This window comes from Triticum aestivum, chromosome 6B, assembly GCF_018294505.1.
Source record: "Triticum aestivum cultivar Chinese Spring chromosome 6B, IWGSC CS RefSeq v2.1, whole genome shotgun sequence".
Lineage (NCBI taxonomy): Eukaryota > Viridiplantae > Streptophyta > Magnoliopsida > Poales > Poaceae > Triticum > Triticum aestivum.
The window spans coordinates 178045810-178069754 of record NC_057810.1 but is presented as its reverse complement, the minus strand read 5'-3'; the positions used below and the strand labels follow the sequence as shown (position 1 = coordinate 178069754).

General features: G+C 46.6%; 1 protein-coding gene across 1 annotated transcript in view; it reads left to right on the top strand.

Annotated features, from left to right (window-relative positions):
* The first annotated feature begins 8868 nt into the window (after positions 1 to 8868).
* LOC123136436 (polyubiquitin) overlaps positions 8869 to 23945 on the top strand; it is a 38797-nt gene continuing 23720 nt past the window's right edge. Inside the window, exons 1-3 of the mRNA XM_044555797.1 lie at positions 8869 to 9124; positions 10318 to 10996; positions 11998 to 12002. Of these exons, the coding sequence (XP_044411732.1) occupies positions 10318 to 10996; positions 11998 to 12002 (684 nt within the window). The 5' untranslated portion in view covers positions 8869 to 9124. The remainder of the gene's footprint in view (positions 9125 to 10317; positions 10997 to 11997; positions 12003 to 23945) is intronic.

The following is a 23945-nucleotide window of genomic DNA, read 5'->3' as shown; positions in this document are numbered from 1 at the left end:
AATTGTCTATTATTCATGCTATAATTGTGTTGACCGGAAACCGTAATGCATATGTGAATACATAGACCACAACATGTCCCTAGTGAGCCTCTAGTTGACTAGCTCCTTCATCAATAGCTGGTTATGGTTTCCTGACCATGGACATTAGATGTCATTGATAACGGGATCACATCATTAGGAGAATGATGTGATGGACAAGATCCAATCCTAAGCATAGCACAAGATCATGTAGTTCGTTTGCTAAAAGTTTTTCTAATCTCAAGTATCCTTTCCTTAGACCATGATATTGTGCAACTCCCGGATACCGTAGGAATTCTTTGGTTGTACCAAACGTCACAACGTAACTGGGTGGCTATAAAGGTACACTATAGGTATCTCCGAAAGTGTCGGTTGGGTTGGCACGAATCGAGACTGGGATTTGTCACTCTGTATGATGGAGAGGTATCTCTGGGCCCACTCGGTAATGCATCATCATAATGATCTCAATGTGACTAAGAAGTTAGTCACGGGATCATGCATTACAGAACGAGTAAAGTGACTTGCCAGTAACGAGATTGAACAAGGTATTGGGATACCGACGATCGAATCCCGGGCAAGTAACATACCGATTGACAAAGGGAATTGTATACGGGATTGATTGAATCCCCGACATCGTGGTTCATCCGATGAGATCATCGTGAAACATGTGGGAGCCAACATGGGTATCCAGATCCTGCTGCTGGTTATTGACCGGAGAGATGTCTCGGTCATGTCTGCATGATTTCCGAACCCGTAGGGTCTACACACTTAAGGTTCGGTGACGCTAGAGTTGTTATGGGAATTAGTATGCGGTTACCGAATGTTGTTCGGAGTCCCGGATGAGATCCCGGATGTCACGAGGAGTTCTGGAATGGTTCGGAGATAAAGATTTATATATGGGAAGTCCTTATTCGGTCGCTGGAAATGTTCGAGGGTATATCGGTATTGTATCGGGACCACCGAAAGGGTTCCGGGGGTCCACCGGGAGGGTCCACCTGCCCAGGAGGGCCCTATGGGCTGAATATGGAGGGGAACCAACCCCTAAGTGGGCTGGGCGCCAACCCCCCTAGGTCCCATGCGCCTAGGGTTGCGGGGGACCCTAAAGGGGGCGCCCCCCTTGGCTTGGGGGGCAAGCCTCCGCCCCTTGGCCGCCGCCCCCCCTTAGATCCATCTGGAGGGGGCCGGTGCCCCTCTCCCTTGCCCCTATAAATAGAGGGGAGGTGGGAGGGCTGTCGCACCCTTTCCCCTGGCGCAGCCCTCTCCCTCCCCAACACCTCCTCCTCCATAGTAGTGTTTGGCGAAGCCTTGCCGGAGAACTACAAGCTCCACCACCACGCCGTCGTGCTGCCGGAGCTCTCCCTCAACTTCTCCTCTCCCCTTGCTGGATCAAGAAGGAGGAGACATCCCCGGGCTGTACGTGTGTTGAACGCGGAGGCACCGTCCGTTCGGCGTTAGATCGGATCTTCCGTGATTTGAATCGTCGCGAGTACGACTCCCTCATCCGCGTTCTAGTAATGCTTCCGCTTAGCGATCTTCAAAGGTATGAAGATGCACATCCTCTCTCTCTCTCTCTCTCTCTCTCTCTCTCTCTCTTGTTGCTAGAATCTCCTAGATTGATCTTGGTTTTCGTAGGAATTTTTTTGAATTATTGCTACGTTCCTCAACATTAGTACCCTTACAACATTATCATACAATATTACAACATCACAAGTTTTGAGCAGAAGATAATCAAGTACACTTAATTAATTTGGTAGGTTAGTTGGCAATAGTTGAAATAGAGCCGAGTTTTTAGACATGAAAGAAAATTGAGAAAAAAAGCAATGCACTTGTGCTCAACAACATCAACAGAGCATAGTAATCTAAAAAACAAAGCACATTTTAGGTGGCTCTAGGTTGACATACTAGAGCTGAGCACAAGATTTATTAGTAGCACTAGTCGTCAACCTGTGCCTTCGCACGGGCTAGACACAAAAATGTTGACTTTAGTTGAATTTCATATAATAACTATTTTAACTTCTTTCGGTCAGCAACCTAGGCAACTAGCAGTATAAAAACCTTCAACTAAAGAAAAGAAAGAAACTAGGAGTGTTGGTTGAGAGATCCCAGTACATAAATGAGTTACCAAAATGAAAGGAAAGTAAAAACAGGGTGCCCACTCTAATCTAGTATCTTACAGAACTGCTAACACACAATCACCTGAAAGTTTCAGTTTTGGTCAGTCATCTCAACCAAGATGATTTGCTTTGAGATGAACAACCATGATATGAGGATCTAAGAGTGGTGGAGATTGACTATAATAATAAAGCATGGTTTCTTAAGGGCCATGAAAATAAGAACAACATATACACGACTACTGCCCGGTGTACTGTATTCACCCTCAACGAGACCATAACTCTTAATAGCTAAAAAAACTTGACGTGGAAATATACTCTGAAATTTTGAAACAAGTCTGAAACTACTCTGAACATAGCATAATGATCATAACAGATTGTGAACCCTAGGCGGAGACAGTGACCAATTGGGGTGGCATGAGGCGGAGGAGGGGGTCGCCGGGGCACACTTACTTGAGGACAATGATCGTGGAACTTCTGCCCAATGGCTGCGATCCATTGCCGATAGATTCTGGAGCCTTTCAACTCGCTGTGCAGAAATACGGAATGCATATGTAAATGAAATTTAAATGGGAAGTGTTGTTCATGAAATCAAACAGAGATACAACAAGACAACTCATCCAATATCTACTATCAACACCATATCAAACAGAGATACAAGTTCCCAACTAGCATATCACATTTCTGCTAATACAATATGATGTCAAATACAAAGTAGACGGAACCCAGAGTAAGACACAACACAGGAAATCCTTAGGAATATGAAAGTACATATGAAACAGATGGTGAAATTACATCAGAGATGAAATAATTACAAAGAATCCTTGGAACAAGCTAATCAAATGGTTAACAGACGACATGGTGCTAAATTTAGCAGAACTCCCAGCACAAAATATATGAACAGATCTACCAGCACAAATATATCAACAGATCTACCGGCACAAATATATTAACATGATCTACCAGCACAATCTTTAACCTCGTGGGGACATCAAACGAACAGTATTAGTAGCACAGTTGAGGATCTACACATATCATGCATATAGTTATTTTCAACATCCAAAAACATAGCTATTGGTTTATTTTAACTAAACCAAAACAGAATAGCTACAATTATCAAGAACCTCAACTTGGTGGTCAAGCTCACGAAGACCCTCAAGCCAATCAGGTCGGGGTGGCGCGGGGCGGAGGAGGGGGTCGCTGGGGCGGCGGGGGTGGCGCGACGACGGGGTTGGTGCGGGGTGGAGAGGGGGTCGCCGGGGCGATGTGGGTGGTGCGGGGGGGCGGCGGCATGGGGGTGGCGCGGGGCGGCGGCGGCTCAGGCTCGAGGAGAAGAAAGGGGATAGAGAGAGAGAGAGAGTGGTCGAGCGCGGGCGTGTTTGATTTTTAGTTAGGGCACGGTTCTTTGCCGTTTGCTAGCAGATGGCAAAGAGCCTACCTAACGGACGTCAGTTTAAGCACTTTCTTTGTCATCTGCTAGCTGACGGCAAAGAAAGTGGCCGTTAAGTGGTTCTCACTAGTGGGCCACCCTACCTCTTTGCCGTCCGCTAGCTGACGGCAAAGCTTCTATGTCGTCCGCTAGCTAATGGCAAAGATATGGCTGACGGCAAACACGCTCTTTGCCGTCAGCTCTTTCTTTACCGTCAGCTTTCTGTATACTGATGGCAAAGACCTTCTTTGTCATTAGCTAGCTGACGCAAAGACCTGGCTGACGGCAAGATCTTGATTCCAGTAGTGCTTGACCATTTATTAAAATTATTGTTTCAAAAAGTATATAAAAATTTATAATTCATGAATATTTTTAAAGCTTTATTTTTTTCATCTGTGAATTTTATTTTAAAATTAAGAATAGTTTCCAAAATCCATGAATATTTCTAAATTCTCGATCACTTTTAAATGGGTGGGGTTTTCAATTTGTAATATTTTTTAAAGTTTGCTATTTTTTAAATCCATGGAAATATTTTGATTTAGCAAGTTTTTTTAAAAAGTAAACGATAACTGGTCTTTTATAAGATAGCAGTGAGCAAAATATTGCAAGCGAGCAAGTGGAGCAGGGAACCGAGCAGAGCGAGTGCGAGTTTCTTGGGCTGACCTATGTGGATTTTATAGCACTAATTCCATGGCTTCAGTGTGGAATAGTTGCCCCAAGGGCTCACACAGTGACTAACGGTTAACACCAAGGCTGAAATATGAAAAAGGACAACATAACAACCAATTAAACAACTCCACTCTCCTCTCAAAACAAATACCTTCTCTAGCAGCACCTCAACATGATATACGAACGATAAAAAACGACATTGACACATAATTAAAACCCAAGAAAACACAGAAAAACCAAAATGAAACAACCGACAACAACAATTTGCTAGAAAAAAATCCCCCAAGTGAAGAATGGCGCAATGAAGCGCGCATTAGCCTCTAGTTTAATTCATCCCAACTAATAATCCATGAACATGTGTAAAAATTGATCAATATACGATATTTGAAAGGTGTCCATTCGTAAGTACGAACTTGCCTGCTCTAGAGTGTGCCAACGTGTTTCTTCGCAATAACAAAAAGTGTGTTCCAAGCTTACTAGAATTTAAGCCTTCTCGTGCATCGAGGCTTGTGTGGTCATTGGGGATCCGCCTATAAGGTTGTGTGTCGATTGGTTGATGGGTTTTATTTCTTTTTCTTTTAATTATTTTCCCTTGGGTTTCCTCTATTTTAAAAAAAATCACATTCTAATTCATGGCCATTTATTGAAATATTATTGCTTAAAAAATCAAGAACATTTTATAATTCACGAATATTTTTAAAGTTTTAACTTTTTAATCTGTGAATTTTGTTTGAAATTTGAGAATATTTTCCAAAACCCACGAATATTTCTAAATTCTCGATTACTTTAAAATAAAGGTGGATTTTTTGATTTGCAATATTTTAAAAGTTCAATATTTTTGTAAAATCCGTGAAGATATTTTGATTAAACTAACTTTTTTCAAAAATAAACTATAGCTGGTCTTTTATAAGATAGGAGTGGAGCAAGAGGCAAATTTGCAAGCGAGCAAGTGGCGCAGGGAGCCGAGCTGAGCGTGTGGCAGTTTCGTGTGTTGGCCTATGTGAATGTTATAGCGCATTAATTTCATGGCTTCAGTGTGGAATAACAACCCAAACGGCTCACACAGTAACTAACGGTTGACACACCATAACAAAGAGTTCAACAATTTCACTCTCCTCTCAAAACAAATACCTTCTCTAGCAGCACCTCAACATGATACAGGAATGATAAAAACAACATCAGAACATAACTAAACTAAACCCAAGAAAACACAGAAAAATCAAAACAAAACAACCGGCCGCAATAATTTGCTAGGAAAAAATCCCTCAAATGAAGAACGGTGCAACGAAGCGCACGTTAGCCTCTAGTTTAATACATCCCAACTAATCGTCCATGAATGTGTGTAAAAAATGATCAGTATAAGATATTTGAAGGATGTCCATTCGTAAGTATGAATTCACGTCCTCTAGAGTATGCCAATGTGTTCCTTTGCAATAAAAAAAGGTGTGTTCCTTTGTCGTCGTCTATTAAGATACTAAGCTTCCTATAATTTAAGCCTCTTGGTGCATCGAGGCTTGTGGCGTCATTGGGGTCCGCCTATAGGGTTGCGTGTTGTGGTTTTGGGTTTTTTAAATTAATTTCCCCTGGTTTTCCTCTATTTCTAAGTTTCCTTTTTTCACACTAATTCATGACCATTTATTAAAAAATAATTGTTTCAAAAAGTATATAAAATTTTATAATTCATGAATAGTTTTAAAGTTTTATTTTTTTTCATCCGTGAATTTTATTTTAAATTTGAGAATAGTTTCCAAAATTCATGAATATTTCTAAATTCTCGATCACTTTTAAATAGGTGAGGTTTTCAATTTGCAATATTTTTAAAAGTTCGCTATTTTTAAAATCCGTGGAGATATTTTGATTTAGCAAGCTTTTTTCAAAAATAAACGATAGTTGGTCTTTTATAAGATAGCAGTGAGCAAAATATTGCAAGCGAGCAAGGAACCGAGCGGAGCGGTGGGAGTTTCCTGGGCTGACCTATGTGAATTTTATAGCACTAATTCCATGGCTTCAGTGTGGAATAGGTGCCCCAAGGGCTCACACAATGACTAACGGTTAACACCAAGGCTGAAATATGAAAAAGGACAACATAACAACGAATTAAACAACTTCACTCTCCTCTCAAAACAAATACCTTCTCTAGCAGCACCTCAACATGATATACGAACGATAAAAAACGACATTGGCACATAATTAAAACCCAAGAAAACACAGGAAAAACAAAATGAAACAGCCGACAACAACAATTTGCTAGAAAAAAAATCCCCCAAGTGAAAAACGGGGCAATGAAGCGCGCATTAGCCTCTAGTTTAATTCATCCCTACTAATCATCCATGAACGTGTAAAAATTGATCAATATATGATATTTGAAGGGTGTCCATTCGTAAGTACGAACTTGCCTGCTCTAAAGTATGCCAATGTATTCCTTCGCAATAACAAAAAGTGTGTTCCTTTGCCGTCACAAACTATGCAAAGGTATGGATCCGTCAAGTCAAAATTAGCCGTTTTAACGTGTCATTGTGCTCTACTCCTTGCTATATAGAAACATGAGTCCAGTGAGCTAATTTTGACTTGACGGATTCATACCATCCGATCCATATTAGTTGTCATTGAAAGGGATGTATACGGAGTGGATATCATTTTTTGTGTAGAGTTCATTAACATACTAGCAATTAGCAAGTCAATCAAGAGTTACTCAACTTACAATCACGCCTACGTGGGTTATACACGCCATGGGCCCTATTTGGATCATGGGGTTAGAGCTAGTTTGGGTTAGTTGGGGGCTCAAATAACCTAAAAGTATCCAAACAGGGAGGGTTAGAGTGGGTTAGTTTCATCTAACCCAACTATCCCGGTGAAGAGGTGTTTATTTGGGTTAGGCATGTACAATGGTGCTATCTTAGGTGTGCCATGTAGGATAAATGATGAGGCGGAGGAGAGAGAACTCATAAGAAAAGGTTTGTCTTCTCTTATTCAAGAAAAGACAAGAGATGATCTCTTAGCATAATATGTCTCACCACGTTTTTAGGAATTCCTAGTTATTGAAGATAAGGCTAAGAGATGACCTATTGTAGATGCTTTTTCTTGTCATATCTAAATTACATGCAATGATGCAAGGGAAACGTTTGGCTGCGGCGCACCGGCCGAACGCTCGGCCGGTCGCGAGCGACCACGCGCGACCACGTACTTGCCACGCGGCCACAGGGCCCGCACACACCCGTCCTTTTATATCTCAACCACGCGTGCCTTATCTTTCCATCCCCTGCTCGCCTCTCTCCTCAGCATCTCTCGCACATATCCATTCCCACTCGCCTCTCTCCATCCATGCGCCTGGCTCCGGCCAGCGCCGCGGTTCCTCCGGCGAGTCCCCCCACCGGCGAGGCATCCCCTGCTCCTCTCTTCATCTCTCTTCACCTCTGCTCGTCGGCCCTTCCCTTCCCGCTCTCGACGCCCCCGTGTGATAGACCATGGGTCGGCGCTGGGCGGAGGAGGAAGCACGCCATGAATCTGCATCTGGTGGACGGGAACAACCGCAACCAGCCTGGCCGGGAGCTGCAACCGGTCTCGCCAAGAGCTGCAACCGGTCTCGCCGGGAGCTGCAACCGGTGGAAAGAGGAGCTGCGACGGGTGGGTGACCACGACCACAGGCAGGCAACGGGGTGGATGGCCGTGCCCCTGACAAGTGTTGCAACCACGGCGACCAGATGTTCGAACCAGCGCCTAATTGTGCTACTATAGGCGTTTTGATTTGATGGAACCATCATCGTCCAATTTTCAGTTTTTTGCTACCACCGTAATATGTATTTGCTGGAACCATCAACATTTTTTGCTACCATCATTTTTTTGGTTTTGTTGGAATCATGCCCAATTTACTCTTTTTGCTACCATCATAATATTTTTTGCTGGAACAATCAACATTTTTTGCTACCATCGTTTTATTTGGTTTTGTTGGTACAACGCCAAAATTTTGCATTTTTGCTACCACAGGCCTTTTGATTTGCTGGAACGAGCTTCATTTTTTGCTACAACCGGCATCTTTGATTTTTGCTTCAGCAACGTTCATTTTTCCAATTTTTGATACTAGCGTTTTCAAGTTTGCTGGAAGCGGCGTATTTTTTTGCTACAACCGTTGTTTTGGATGCGAACCACAGTGTCCTCCCCATTGTCGACGGCGGACGCTGGGGGGAGGGAGCGACGGCGTCCCGTTGGAGCCGGGCGACGACCGGCGACGAGGGGAAGGCGCCTAACTGCGCTGCGGGGGGAGGGGTCGCGCGAGGCGCGACCTGCTTCGAGGTCTGCAGCCGGCGGGGCGGTCGGCGGGGCGGGAAACTACTCGCAGAGAAGGATCGCGGTGGTGGAAGACGAAGTCAACGAAGGGCGTGGGCCAGCTGGCAAAAACAGACGGTCGATGACGCGCTAATCATGCGGCTGCCGTGCGACCGGCCCAAATTTGGGCCGGCGCACCGGCGCCTATCAGTGCCCATGATGCAAGACTTAAGATAAGGCTATCTTATCGATCATTGTACATATTCTTAGAGTGGGTTAGAAAATAACTCTAACTCTAACTGTATTAGAGTATTCAAACAGGACCATGGACACGGATGAAACGATCCATCTAAAAAAGAAAAATCTAACGGCGTGAGCGGGGCAAGCTCGAGGTAGACGGCCGTCCTCTCTCGAATACTCCGCGCTCGTCGGGACCCTTCGCGGAGATCGCGTGGCGTAGACGTACGCACCAAACAGACGGGACCGTCACGGCCCGGGATTCTTCCCCCACCCGGCCCGTCACCAACCGGCATAAATACCCACCGCTCCCAGGAACGGAACCAACAAATCCCCACCCAATCTCGTCTCCGATCGACCCGAGGCTCGTCGAACCCTTCTTCCCCACCGCCTCAAGGTACGGCGATACCTTCCCCTCTCCTCCCTGTATCGTCTAGATCCGCGTTTACGTGGTGCTCCGTGATTGTTGAGCGTGTAGTACTGTGGAATTTGGCTCCGATCTGTGGTTAGATCGGTGAAGATTTGGCGAGTTCGCAAGGATTTCGCGTGTACTAATTTGTATTTAATGGGTGTATGTGCTCGTGCACAGGATGGATGGTCGAAATCTATGCATGTTTTATGTACTAGTCCGTCAGTTCCTGCTCATAGATTCCCCCAAGTAGCTTGTGTGCCATGTAACAAAGATCTATCTAGACGTGATGTTTCTAATAGGCTTAGGATTGTAGATTGGTTTTAACCGGAAGATAGGTTTCTTTTCTCAGATGATAAGCATGGCCCCCAGTTATATGGGGATCCGTTAGATAATTGATAATCTAGATGTGCCAGAACCTATTTGCGCGCTGGTATCTCTTTGATGAAGAAAATATGCTCCTGCCGTTTGTTGAGTCTCTGGTTTGATGTATGAGCTTACCTATTTTCGTGTAGATATTGTGCTTATTTTGTAATTTTAACTGAAGGGTTAGGCCTACCTGTCTTCCAGGCGAATTCCTGATGCCGCATGGTTTCATCGGTTAATCTATGCGTGTTTTATCTATTACAGCTAGTCTGTTCTGGTTTGATAGCTCTTTATGATCCAATTCAATAGTAGCTTGTCTGTGATTATCTTCTTCTCTGCACGTGAATGCTGCCTGATCTGTCACTCTTGATCAGATTTCTGTTGTACCATTGAAATAGCAAATACATGCAGGTTAGTGTCATATGTTTCTGTTATAATACAAGCATTTCAGGCAGCTATGTGGAATCAGAATCCCTAGATCAATGAAATCTTAAATGTTACATATGCATGGACCTGTAATATCTTAAATGAGAAAAATATATGCTGCTGCCATAGAAGCTTATCCAAGCTAGGTTTCTCTTAGATAATAAGCGTGTCAGGCAGCTATATGGAATCAAGATCCTCAGATCAATGAAATCTATGGATTTTTATGTTACATATGCATTGACATATCATCTGTAATATCTACAATGAAAAAAAATATGCTGCTGCCATAGAAGCTTTATTCATGCATTAGTATTTGTTGTTCTATCATTGTGAGTTTGCTTGGTCTGCTTCTTTATGCTTACCATTCTGTCCGTGATTCTTATTTGCAGATGCAGATCTTCGTGAAGACACTCACGGGCAAGACCATCACCCTTGAGGTGGAGTCGTCTGACACCATCGACAACGTGAAGGCCAAGATCCAGGACAAGGAGGGCATTCCCCCGGACCAGCAGCGCCTTATCTTCGCTGGCAAGCAGCTGGAGGACGGTCGCACCCTTGCCGACTACAACATCCAGAAGGAATCCACCCTCCACCTGGTGCTCCGCCTGCGTGGTGGCATGCAGATCTTCGTGAAGACCCTCACCGGCAAGACCATCACTCTGGAGGTTGAGAGCTCCGACACCATTGACAACGTCAAGGCTAAGATCCAGGACAAGGAGGGCATTCCCCCGGACCAGCAGCGCCTTATCTTCGCAGGCAAGCAGCTGGAGGATGGTCGCACCCTTGCCGACTACAACATCCAGAAGGAGTCCACCCTTCACCTGGTGCTCCGCCTCCGTGGTGGTATGCAGATTTTCGTGAAGACCCTCACCGGCAAGACTATCACCCTTGAGGTTGAGAGCTCTGACACCATCGACAACGTCAAGACCAAGATCCAGGACAAGGAGGGCATTCCCCCGGACCAGCAGCGCCTCATCTTCGCCGGCAAGCAGCTGGAGGATGGCCGCACCCTTGCGGACTACAACATCCAGAAGGAGTCCACCCTCCACCTGGTGCTCCGCCTCCGCGGTGGTCAGTAATTGCCCTGGCGTTGGACCTGCTGGTTTATCCTTGGTCGTCCGGTTGGTGGTACCCTGTCGTTCATTTGAACTGTTTTCTTGTTCGTGTCAGTCCTATGTGTTGGTTTGAAAACTATCGAGTCCCCATGTTATATGTTGGTTGAAAATGTTGCTGGCACAGAAGTATCGTCAAGTAATGAATAAGTGAATTTCAGATAAATCTGCTTGCGCTAATTTGCTGTTGGTTTTGTATCGTGCTTGAATTGCTTGCTTGCAGTTTTGATCTGGCAATGATCTTATTGCGGCCTTTTTGTTTATAGCTTGCGCTTGAATTGCTTGTTTGATATATTTGGCTTTCTGTGACTTTCTGGACCCTGTGAAACCGTTGGCTGTAATGTTCAGATTTGGATGATGCAATTTTATACTTCTATCTTGTTTCTAGAAATCCTTTGTGGGATACCTGCTGCGTTATTGTGTTTCCGGTTTGTGTTAAAATTCTCGTTCCTGTTTTTTTTTTTTGCGTGTGTAGTCTGCATGACGGCAGTTTAACACAAATATTTCTGAGTTAGATGCATTGTCGTTGATTAGTGGCGCTAACTCATTTTGCTGTCGAAATATGTTGCCTTGGGGCCGTGGCACACAAGGATTTTTGCCTCTAATCGGAGGCGATGGATGTTACACAACCGGTGGGTGTTGGTTGTGGAGCGGAGGCGAGTTGGGGCGACCGCCGCTGGGTGCTGCAACTGGCGATGACGGGGTGATGCCAGCTCCATCGAGCGATTTCTTTTAGCGGGGGAGGTTGTTGTGACTTGTGAGGGTAGGACTAAAAACACTCCCTCGCTCCCCTGCTCCCCCGCTCCCTCCCGCCGTGCGCCACTCCGGCGCCGGCGTCCACTGCGCCTAGGCGCTCTCGCCGCAGCCACTCCGACTGCGGCGACCACCTCTCTCGCCGCCGCCGGTCTCTCCTCCCGGCCCCGTTTCCTCCTTGTGACCTCGTCGTTCGGTCCGCAGGGGGAGTGCCTGGTGGTGTCGGGGCTGGGGATCTCGTCCAGTTCCGAGGGCTCGGATGCTCGCGGCCCGGACGTGGTGGTCGACGAGGCCCCTGCCCCTGGGCCGGTGCAGGCCCCGTGGGTGCGTCCGCCTCCCTCAGGAGCTTTGGAGGATGAGGCACTCCCCTGACGGCCCGAGCGGTCGTGTGCGGTTCCCCGCGCGGCCTGCGTCGCCGGTTGAGGTCTCGTCGGAGATGAGAGACAAATGCTTCAAGTGTTTGGAGAAGGGCCACTACAAGAACGAGTGCACCAACCAGATCGTCTGCTTTAGATGCGGCTTGCCCGACCATGGCTTCAAGGACTGCAAGCGGCCGAGAAGCCCCTCTTCGGTGGATGATCTGCGCAGGGAGGCGGTGGCCAAGGTGGCGTGTCGCTCTGCTCCATCCCCGCACCCGGCGCACGTGGCGGTGCCTAGCAACGCTGGCCAGTTCCCGGCGCCCCAGCCCGCGGCTCTGGGTGTCGATTCGGCGTGGCCACCTCTGGCGCCGCCGCGGCTTCAAGTGGAGGCCAGGGCCGTCGAGGTGCCCGCAGAGCTATGCGTCGTCAGGCGTTCCGCGGTGGTGTCCGATTTGGAGCGTCGCCTTCAGTACGCCATGGTGGCCTATGTGGGCGGCCAAAGTAGGGTGCTTGCGCCGGCGCGCGTGAAGGAGATCCTCGCCGAGAAGCTGGACATTGCCCCAGAGCTCGTGTCAGTGCATTGCTACAGTCCAGAGGATTTTTTGGTGGTTTTCGCTTCTGCGGATGTGCAGAACAGAGTGGCGGCTTGCCATTCGGTGGAGTTCGAAGGAGACATGCTGATCTTTAGGCCGTGGAATCGGCAATCGCAGGCAGTTCATTCGGTGTTTGGTTTCAAGGTGTGGCTGGAAATTGAGGGCATCCCCCCTCATGCATGGGATCGCTCCGTGGTGGAGGAGTTGCTCGGGTGTTCTTGCAAGGTCGAGGCGGTGGCACCAGAGACGGCTTCTCGCTCCGACTTGTCCTCGTTCAAGCTCACGGCATGGACGGCGAACCCACAAGACATCCCCATACTTCGATGGTTGGCTGTGCCGAAGCCGGGCATGGAGGCGCCGCCCGCCCTCCTGCAATATAAGGTTCTCATTCACATCGACATGATCATGGACTTGAGGGAGGCCGGCGAGCCGTGGTTCTTTGGGAGCTCATCAGACAGTGGCCAAAGTGGCCTTCCAGACAACAACGATGGTGACCTCACGGGCGGCGGGCCGAGGCTGCGCAGGCTGGCATGGCAGTTCGGCGTTCCGGATGTCCGCGTCGGCAGTCACGACGGCATCGCCGTCGGAGAAGTGGGTGGGGCCTGGTCCAGACCAGCGGGGCATGACTGGCGCCTCCCCCCATGGAGTCCCCACCTGTCGCTGCGATGGAGGCCCCAGTTGTCCCTATCCTAAGCAGGCTGACGCGGCGCATGTTTGCTTTCAAACTTTTGACTGGTCAGGCCAATCGGGAAGCTTCGAACAGAAAGGCTGTTGAGAATTCAAACGAGATCGGAGGAACAATAGCCGCACAATTGGTGGTGGCCTCGGAGCAAGTGGTTTGGGGCAGAACGTTGGTGCAGGATCCGATGGATATTCTCCCGCCCCGGCTGCAAGGGCGTGTGGCGACATGCCAGCGGGAGGAACTGGTGGGCACATGCACTGTGGCCGTCCAGTCTGGAACGTTGCTGGCGGGGCCGCAGGTGACAGCTCCATAGATTCCTGTCGCTTTGGAAAAGATGGGGCCAATCCTCAAGCCGATGGCCATCAAAGCAGGGGAGCTGGGATCCCAAGGAAGAGAGTCGATTGGGCATTCGATCGGTGCAGCCAATCTGCCTGTGACGCCGCGGGGTGATCCGTCCAATCCGGAGAAGGGCGCGACGCTCGTGGATAAGTAGGATGCAGCGGACCCAAGGCATGATCACGTGGTGGAGGAGCAAGCGGTGGTGCCACCTGGCTAGGCCCTGGTAGTGGAGGGCATGCAGCTGACGGATGATCACACATTGGTCGGGCCCCACCCTGATGGGACTCATGCAAGCTTTGCATGTGACACTGTTCATGTAGTCGTGCCAACGGATGTGCATGCAGAAAAAGAGATGCCTGCTGAGAGGCTTGTGGAAGGGGGTGCCAAGGAGACATGCTTGGAGATTGTGATGGCCAACGACCCAGCCAATGGACTGACATCCAAGGAGGTGGAGATGTATGCGAAGCTCAAGGGTTTCTGCTCATGCATTGTGAAGAAGCTAGCACCACCAATTCTCAAGGAAGTCGGGGCTTCCACCTTGCGGCTTGAGGCAGAACCATTCACCCCCCAAAGAACCACTTGGGCAACCAAGAAATCGGCCCCGCAGATCACGCCAAGAGCCACACTTGCGGAGAATGTGCTCCTGCGCACACTGGGAATTGTGCCGGAAGATCTGGAGGTTGAGGACACAGCTGTGCAAGAGCTCAAGGCGCTCTTTGATTATCCTCTATGCGAGCAGCATGTTCGTGTGATTGCAGCACTGTTCAGCAAGGCTTTGCCTGGGCAGCATCCTGGAGCTAGTACCAGAGCGATGGAGGGAATCGGCGCACATTGAGCGTGCTCCGAGGTGGGTGAGGGTGTAAATCTGTTCCATGGATTTAAACCCATTGGTGACGTGCTGGAACGTTCGAGGATTGAACAATCCAGCGAAGAGGCAAGCGGTCAAAGATTTCCTAGTTTCGGTGCGGCCTAACCTAGTGTGCTTACTGTTGGGGAACGTAGTAATTTCAAAAAATTTCCTACGCACACGCAAGATCATGGTGATGGCATAGCAACGAGAGGGGAGAGTGTGTCCACGTACCCTCGTAGACCGAAAGCGGAAGCGTTATGACAACACAATTGATGTAGTCGTACGTCTTCACGATCCGACCGATCCAAGCACCGAACGTACGGCACCTCCGTGTTCAGCACACGTTCAGCTCGATGACGTTCCCCGGACTCCGATCCAGCAGGGTGTCGGGGATGAGTTCCGTCAGCACGATGGCGTGGTGACGATGATGATGTTCTACCGGCGCAGGGCTTCGCCTAAACTCCGCGACGATATGACCGAGGTGGAATATGGTGGAGGGGGGCACCGCACACGGCTAAGAAACGATCCGTAGATCAACTTGTGTGTTCTAGGGTGCCCCCTGCCAACGTATATAAAGGAGCAAGGGGGGAGGCCGGCCGGCCCTAGAGGGCGCGCCAGGAGGAGGAGTCCTCCTCCTAGTAGGAGTAGGACTCCCCCTTTCCTACTCCTACTAGGAGGGGAAAGGAAGGGGGAGAGGGAGAAGGAAAGAGGGGGGGCGCCGCCCCCCTCCTAGTCCAATTCGGACCAGAGGGAAAGGGGGCGCGCGGCCCATGCTGGCCGCCCCTCTCTCTCTCCACTAAGGCCCATAAGGCCCATTACTCTCCCGGGAGGGTTCCGGTAACCCTCCGGCACTCCGGTTTTCTCCGAAAACGCCCGGAACACTTCCGGTGTCCGAATATAGCCGTCCAATATATCAATCTTTATGTCTCGACCATTTCGAGACTCCTCGTCATGTCCGTGATCACATCCGGGACTCCGAACAAACTTCGGTACATCAAAACTTATAAACTCATAATAAAACTATCATCGTAACGTTAAGCGTGCGGACCCTACGGGTTCGAAAACTATGTAGACATGACCTAGAACTATTCTCGATCAATAACCAATAGTGGAACCTGGATGTTCATATTGGCTCCTACATATTCAACGAAGATCTTTATCGGTCAAACCGCATAACAACATACGTTGTTCCCTTTGTCATCGGTATGTTACTTGCCCGAGATTCGATCGTCGGTATCCAATACCTAGTTCAATCTCGTTACCGACAAGTCTCTTTACTCGTTCCGTAATACATCATCCCATAACTAACTCATTAGTTACAATGCTTGCAAGGCTTAAGTGATGTGTATTACCGAGAGGGCCCAGAGATACCTCTCCGACAATCGGAGTGACAAAACCTAATCTCGAATTACGCCAACCCAACATGTACTTTCGGAGACACCTGTAGAGCACCTTTATAATCACCCAGTTACGTTGTGACGTTTGGTAGCACACAAAGTGTTCCTCCGGTAAACGGGAGTTGCATAATCTCATAGTCATAGGAACATGTATAAGTCATGAAGAAAACAATAGCAACATACTAAACGATCAAGTGCTAAGCTAACGGAATGGGTCAAGTCAATCATATCATTCTCCTAATGATGTGATCCCATTAATCAAATGACAACTCATGTCTATGGTTAGGAAACTTAACCATCTTTGATTAACGAGCTAGTCAAGTAGAGGCATACTAGTGACACTATGTTTGTCTATGTATTCACACATGTATTATGTTTCCGGTTAATACAATTCTAGCATGAATAATAAACATTTATCATGATATAAGGAAATAAATAATAACTTTATTATTGCCTCTAGGGCATATTTCCTTCAGTCTCCCACTTGCACTAGAGTCAATAATCTAGATTACATAGTAATGATCCTAACACCCATGGAGTCTTGGTGCTGATCATGTTTTGCTCATGAGAGAGGCTTAGTTAACGGGTCTGCTACATTCAGATCCGTATGTATCTTGCAAATTTCTATGTCTCCCACTTGGACTTGGTCCCGGATGGAATTGAAGCGTCTCTTGATGTGCTTGGTCCTCTTGTGAAATCTGGATTCCTTTGCCAAGGCAATTGCACCAGTATTGTCACAGAAGATCTTCATTGGTCCCGATGCACTAGGTATAACACCTAGATCGGAAATGAACTCCTTCATCCAGACTCCTTCATTTGCTGCTTCGAAGCAGCTATGTACTCCGCTTCACATGTAGATCCCGCCACGACGCTTTGTTTAGAACTGCACCAACTTACAGCTCCACCGTTTAATAAAAATACGTATCCGGTTTGCGATTTAGAATCGTCCGGATCAGTGTCAAAGCTTGCATCGACGTAACCGTTTACGACTAGCTCTTTGTCACCTCCATATACGAGAAACATATCCTTAGTCCTTTTCAGGTATTTCAGGATGTTCTTGACCGCTGTCCAGTGATCCACTCCTGGATTACTTTGGTACCTCCCTGCCAAACTAATAGCAAGGCACACATCAGGTCTGGTACACAGCATTGCATACATGATAGAGCCTATGGCTGAAGCATAGGGAACTCCTTTCATTTTCTCTCTATCTTCTGCAGTGGTCGGGCATTGAGTCTGACTCAGTTTTATACCTTGTAATACAGGCAAGAACCCTTTCTTTGCCTGATCCATATTGAACTTTTCAACACTTTATCAAGGTACGTGCATTGTGAAAGTCCAATCAAGCGTCTTGATCTATCTCTATAGATCTTGATGCCCAATATGTAAGCAGCTTCACCGAGGTCTTTCATTGAAAAACTTTTATTCAAGTATCCTTTTATGCTATCCAGAAATTCTATATCATTTCCAATCAACAATATGTCGTCCACATATAATATTAGAAATGCTACAGAGCTCCCACTCACTTTCTTGTAAATACAGGCTTCTCCAAAAGTCTGTATAAAACCATATGCTTTGATCACATTATCAAAGCGTTTATTCCAACTCCGAGAGGCTTGCACCAGACCATAGATTGATCGTTGGAGCTTGCACACTTTGTTAGCTCCCTTAGGATCAATAAAACCTTCCGGTTGCATCATATACAACTCTTCTTCCATAAATCCATTCAGGAATGCAGTTTTGACATCCATCTGCCATATTTCATAATCATAAAATGCGGCAATCGCTAACATGATTCGGACAGACTTAAGCATCGCTACGGGTGAGAAGGTCTCATCGTAGTCAACCCCTTGAACTTGTCGAAAACCTTTTGCAACAAGTCGAGCTTTATAGACAGTTACATTACCGTCAGCGTTAGTCTTCTTCTTAAAGATCCATTTATTCTCAATGGCTTGCCGATCATCGGGCAAGTCAACCAAAGTCCATACTTTGTTCTCATACATGGATCCCATCTCAGATTTCATGGCTTCTAGCCATTTTATGGAATCTGGGCTCATCATCACTTCCTCATAGTTCGTAGGTTCATCATGGTCAAGTAACATGACTTCTAGAATAGGATTACCATACCACTCTGGTGCGGATTTTATTCTGGTAGACCTACGAGGTTCAGTAGAAACTTGATCTGAAGTTTCATGATCAATATCATTAGCTTCCTCACTAATTGGTGTGGGTGTCACAGAAACCGATTTATGTGATGAACTACTTTCCAATAAGGGAGTAGATACAGTTATCTCATCAAGTTCTACTTTCCTCCCACTCACTTCTTTCGAGAGAAACTCTAGAAAGGATCCATTCTTAGCAACGAATGTTTTGCCTTCGGATCTGTGATAGAAGGTGTACCCAACAGTCTCCTTTGGGTATCCTATGAAGACACATTTCTCCGATTTAGGTTCGAGCTTATCTGGTTGAAGTTTCTTCACATAAGCCTCGCAGCCCCAAACCTTAAGAAACGACAACTTTGGTTTCTTGCCAAACCACAGTTCATAAGGTGTCGTTTCAACGGATTTTGATGGTGCCCTATTCAATGTGAATGCGGCAGTCTCTAAAGCATATCCCCAAAACGATAGCGGTAAATCAGTAAGAGACATCATAGATCGCACCATATCTAGTAAAGTACGATTACGACGTTCGGACACACCATTTCGTTGTGGTGTTCCGGCTGGCGTGAGTTGCGAAACTATTCCGCATTGTTTCAAATGTAAACCAAATTCGTAACTCAAATATTCTCCTCCACGATCAGATTGTAGAAACTTTATTTTATTGTTACGATGATTTTCCACTTCACTCTGAAATTCTTTGAACTTTTCAAATGTTTCAGACTTGTGTTTCATTAAGTAGATATACCCATATCTGCTCAAATCATCTGTGAAGGTGAGAAAATAACAATATCCGCCACGAGCTTCAACATTCATCGGACCACATACATTTGTATGTATGATTTCCAACAAATCTGTTGCTCTCTCCATAGTACCGGAGAACGGTATTTTAGTCATCTTGCCCATGAGGCACGGTTCGCAAGTACCAAGTGATTCATAATCAAGTGATTCCAAAAGTCCATCAGTATGGAGTTTCTTCATGCGCTTTACACCGATATGACCTAAACGGCGGTGCCACAAATAAGTTGCACTATCATTATCAACTCTGCATCTTTTGGCTTCGACATTATGAATATGTGTATCACTACTATCGAGATTTAATAAAAATAGACCACTCTTCAAAGGTGCATGACCATAAAAGATATTACTCATATAAATAGAACAACCATTATTCTCCGATTTAAATGAATATCCGTCTCGCATCAAACAAGATCCAGATATAATGTTCATGCTTAACGCTGGCACCAAATAACAATTATTCAGGTCTAAAACTAATCCCGATGGTAGATGTAGAGGTAGCGTGCCAACCGCGATCACATCGACTTTGGAACCGTTTCCCACGCGCATCGTCACCTCATCCTTGGCCAGTGCTCGCTTATTCCATAGTCCCTGTTTCGAGTTGCAAATGTTAGCAACAGAACCAGTATCAAACACCCAGGTGCTACCGCGAGCTCTAGTAAGGTACACATCAATAACATGTATATCACATATACCTTTGTTCACCTTACCATCCTTCTTATCCGCCAAATACTTGGGGCAGTTCTGCTTCCAGTGTCCAGTCTGCTTGCAGTAGAAGCACTCAGTTTCAGGCTTAGGCCCAGACTTGGGTTTCTTCTCTTGAGCAGCAACTTGCTTACTGTTCTTATTGAAGTTCCCCTTCTTCTTCCCTTTGCCCTTTTTCTTGAAACTAGTGGTCTTGCTGACCATCAACACTTGATGCTCCTTCTTGATTTCTACCTCCGCAGCCTTTAGCATTGCGAAGAGCTCGGGAATTGTTTTGTTCATCCCTTGCATATTATAGTTCATCATGAAGCTCTTATAGCTTGGTGGCAGTGATTGGAGAATTCTGTCAATGACGCTATCATCTGGAAGATTAACTCCCAGTTGAATCAAGTGATTATTATACCCAGACATTTTGAGTATATGCTCACTGACAGAACTATTCTCCTCCATCTTGCAGCTGTAGAACTTATTGGAGACTTCATATCTCTCAATCCGGGCATTTGCTTGAAATATTAACTTCAACTCCTGGAACATCTCATATGCTCCATGATGTTCAAAACGTCGTTGAAGACCCGGTTCTAAGCCGTAAAGCATGGCACACTGAACTATAGAGTAGTCATCAGCTTTGCTCTGCCAGACGTTCACAACATCTGGCGTTGCTCCTGCAGCAGGCCTGGCACCCAGCGGTGCTTCCAGGACGTAATTCTTCTGTGCAGCAATGAGGATAATCCTCAAGTTACGGACCCAGTCCGTGTAATTGCTACCATCATCTTTCAACTTTGCTTTCTCAAGGAACGCATTAAAATTCAATGGAACAACAACACGAGCCATCTATCTACAACAAACATAGACAAGCAAAATACTATCAGGTACTAAGTTCATGATAAATTTAAGTTCAATTAATCATATTACTTAAGAACTCCCACTTAGACAAACATCTCAATAGTCATCTAAGTGATCACGTGATCCAAATCAACTAAACCATAACCGATCATCATGTGAGATGGAGTAGTTTTCAATGGTGAACATCACTATGTTGATCATATCTACTATATGATTCACGTTTGACCTTTCGGTCTCCGTGTTCCGAGGCCATATCTGCATATGCTAGGCTCGTCAAGTATAACCTGAGTATTCTGCGTGTGCAAAACTGGCTTGCACCCGTTGTAGATGGACGTAGAGCTTATCACACCCGATCATCACGTGGTGTCTGGGCACGACGAACTTTGGCAACGGTGCATACTCAAGGAGAACACTTCTTGATAATTTTGGGTGAGAGATCATCTTAAAATGCTACCGTCAAACAAAGAAAGATAAGATGCATAAAGGATAAACATCACATGCAATCAATATAAGTGATATGATATGGCCATCATCATCTTGTGCTTGTGATCTCCATCTCCGAAGCACCGTCGTGATCACCATCGTCACCGGCGCGACACCTTGATCTCCATCGTAGCATCGTTGTCGTTTACGCCATCTATTGCTTCTACGACTATCGCTACCGCTTAGTGATAAAGTAAAGCAATTACAGGGCGTTTGCATTTCATACAATAAAGCGACAACCATATGGCTCCTGCCAGTTGCCGATAACTTCGGTTACAAAACATGATCATCTCATACAATAAAATATAGCATCACGTCTTGACCATATCACATCACAACATGCCCTGCAAAAACAAGTTAGACGTCCTCTACTTTGTTGTTGCAAATTTTACGTGGCTGCTACGGGCTTAGCAAGAACCGTTCTTACCTACGCATCAAAACCACAACGATAGTTCGTCAAGTTAGTGCTGTTTTAACCTTCGCAAGGACCGGGCGTAGCCACACTCGATTCAGCTAAAGTGAGAGAGACAGACACCCGCCAGCCACCTTTAAGCACGAGTGCTCGTAACGGTGAAACCAGTCTCGCGTAAGCGTACGCGTAATGTCGGTCCGGGCCGCTTCATCTCACAATACCGCCGAACCAAAGTATGACATGCTGGTAAGCAGTATGACTTGTATGGCCCACAACTCACTTGTGTTCTACTCGTGCATATGACATCTACGCATAAAACCAGGCTCGGATGCCACTGTTGGGGAACGTAGTAATTTCAAAAAAATTCCTACGCACACGCAAAATCATGGTGATGGCATAGCAACGAGAGGGGAGAGTGTGTCCACGTACCCTCATAGACCGAAAGCAGAAGCGTTATGACAACGCGGTTGATGTAGTCGTACGTCTTCACGATCCGACCGATCCAAGCACCGAACGTACGGCACCTCCGTGTTCAGCACACGTTCAGCTCGATGACGTTCCCCGGACTCTGATCCAGCAGGGTGTCGCGGATGAGTTCCGTCAGCATGACCGCATGGTGACGATGATGATGTTCTACCGGCGCAGGACTTCGCCTAAACTCCGCGGCAATATGACCGAGGTGGAATATGGTGGAGGGGGGCACCGCACACGGCTAAGGAACGATCCGTAGATCAACTTGTGTGTTCTAGGGTGCCCCCTTGCCCCCGTATATAAAGGAGCAAGGGGGAAGGCCGGCCGGCCCTAGAGGGCGCGCCATGGAGGAGGAGTCCTCTTCCTAGTAGAAGGAGGACTCCCCCTTTCCTACTCCTACTAGGAGGGGAAAGGAAGGGGGAGAGGGAGAAGGAAAGAGGGGGGGCGCCGCCCCCCCCTTCCTAGTCCAATTCGGACCAGAGGGGAAGGGGGCGCGCGGCCCATGCTGGCTGCCCCCCCCTCTCTCTCTCTCTCTCTCCACTAAGGCCCATAAGGCCCATTACTCTCCCCCCCCGGGGGGGGGGGGGTTCCGGTAACCCTCCGGCACTCCGGTTTTCTCCGAAAACGCCCGGAACACTTCCGATGTCCGAATATAGCCGTCCAATATATCAATCTTTATGTCTCGACCATTTTGAGACTCCTCGTCATGTCCGTGATCACATTCGGGACTCCGAACAAACTTCGGTACATCAAAACTTATAAACTCATAATAAAACTGTCATCGTAACGTTAAGCGTGCGGACCCTACGGGTTCGAGAACTATGTAGACATGACCTAGAACTATTCTCGATCAATAACCAATAGTGGAACCTGGATGTTCATATTGGCTCCTACATATTCTATGAAGATCTTTATCGGTCAAACCGCATAACAACATACGTTGTTCCCTTTGTCATCGGTATGTTACTTGCCCGAGATTCGATCGTCGGTATCCAATACCTAGTTCAATCTCGTTACCGGCAAGTCTCTTTACTCGTTCCGTAATACATCATCCCATAACTAACTCATTAGTTACAATGCTTGCAAGGCTTAAGTGATGTGTATTACCGAGAGGGGCCAGAGATACCTCTCTGACAATCGGAGTGACAAAACTTAATCTCGAATTACGCCAACCCAACATGTACTTTCGGAGACACCTGTAGAGCACCTTTATAATCACCCAGTTATGTTGTGATGTTTGGTAGCACACAAAGTGTTCCTCTGGTAAACGGGAGTTGCATAATCTCATAGTCATAGGAACATATATAAGTCATGAAGAAAGCAATAGCAACATACTAAACGATCAAGTGCTAAGCTAACAGAATGGGTCAAGTCAATCATATCATTCTCCTAATGATGTGATCCCATTAATCAAATGACAACTCATGTCTATGGTTAGGAAACTTAACCATCTTTGATTAACAAGCTAGTCAAGTAGAGGCATACTAGTGACACTATGTTTGTCTATGTATTCACACATGTATTATGTTTCCGGTTAATACAATTCTAGCATGAATAATAAACATTTATCATGATATAAGGAAATAAACAATAACTTTATTATTGCCTCTAGGGCATATTTCCTTCACTTACAAGAAACTAAGCTCGATGTAGTCGACAACTTTCTCTTAATGCAATGTTGTGGACCATCCTTAGACGGCTTTGTTTATTTACCGACGGTTGATACGAGAGGCGGGATCTTCCTTGCCTGGGACACCACCGTGATGCTTGTTGATCACATCTCACATGATACGAACTCCATCACTGGACTGGTACACCCCAAGTCAGGGGAGGATTGGTGGGTTATGGTGGTCTATGGACCACAAGGAGACGACCTCAAGACGCAATTCCTTGAGGAGTTGACGGCGAGGCGAGCGGCTTGCCCGGGGCCATGGATGGTCTTGGGTGATTTCAACTTAATCCTTAGAGCCTCGAAGAAAAACAATATGAACCTTAATAGGGCCATGATGAACAAGTTTAGGAGCTTTGTCAATAATAATGAACTGAAAGAGCTTTACATGCATGGGC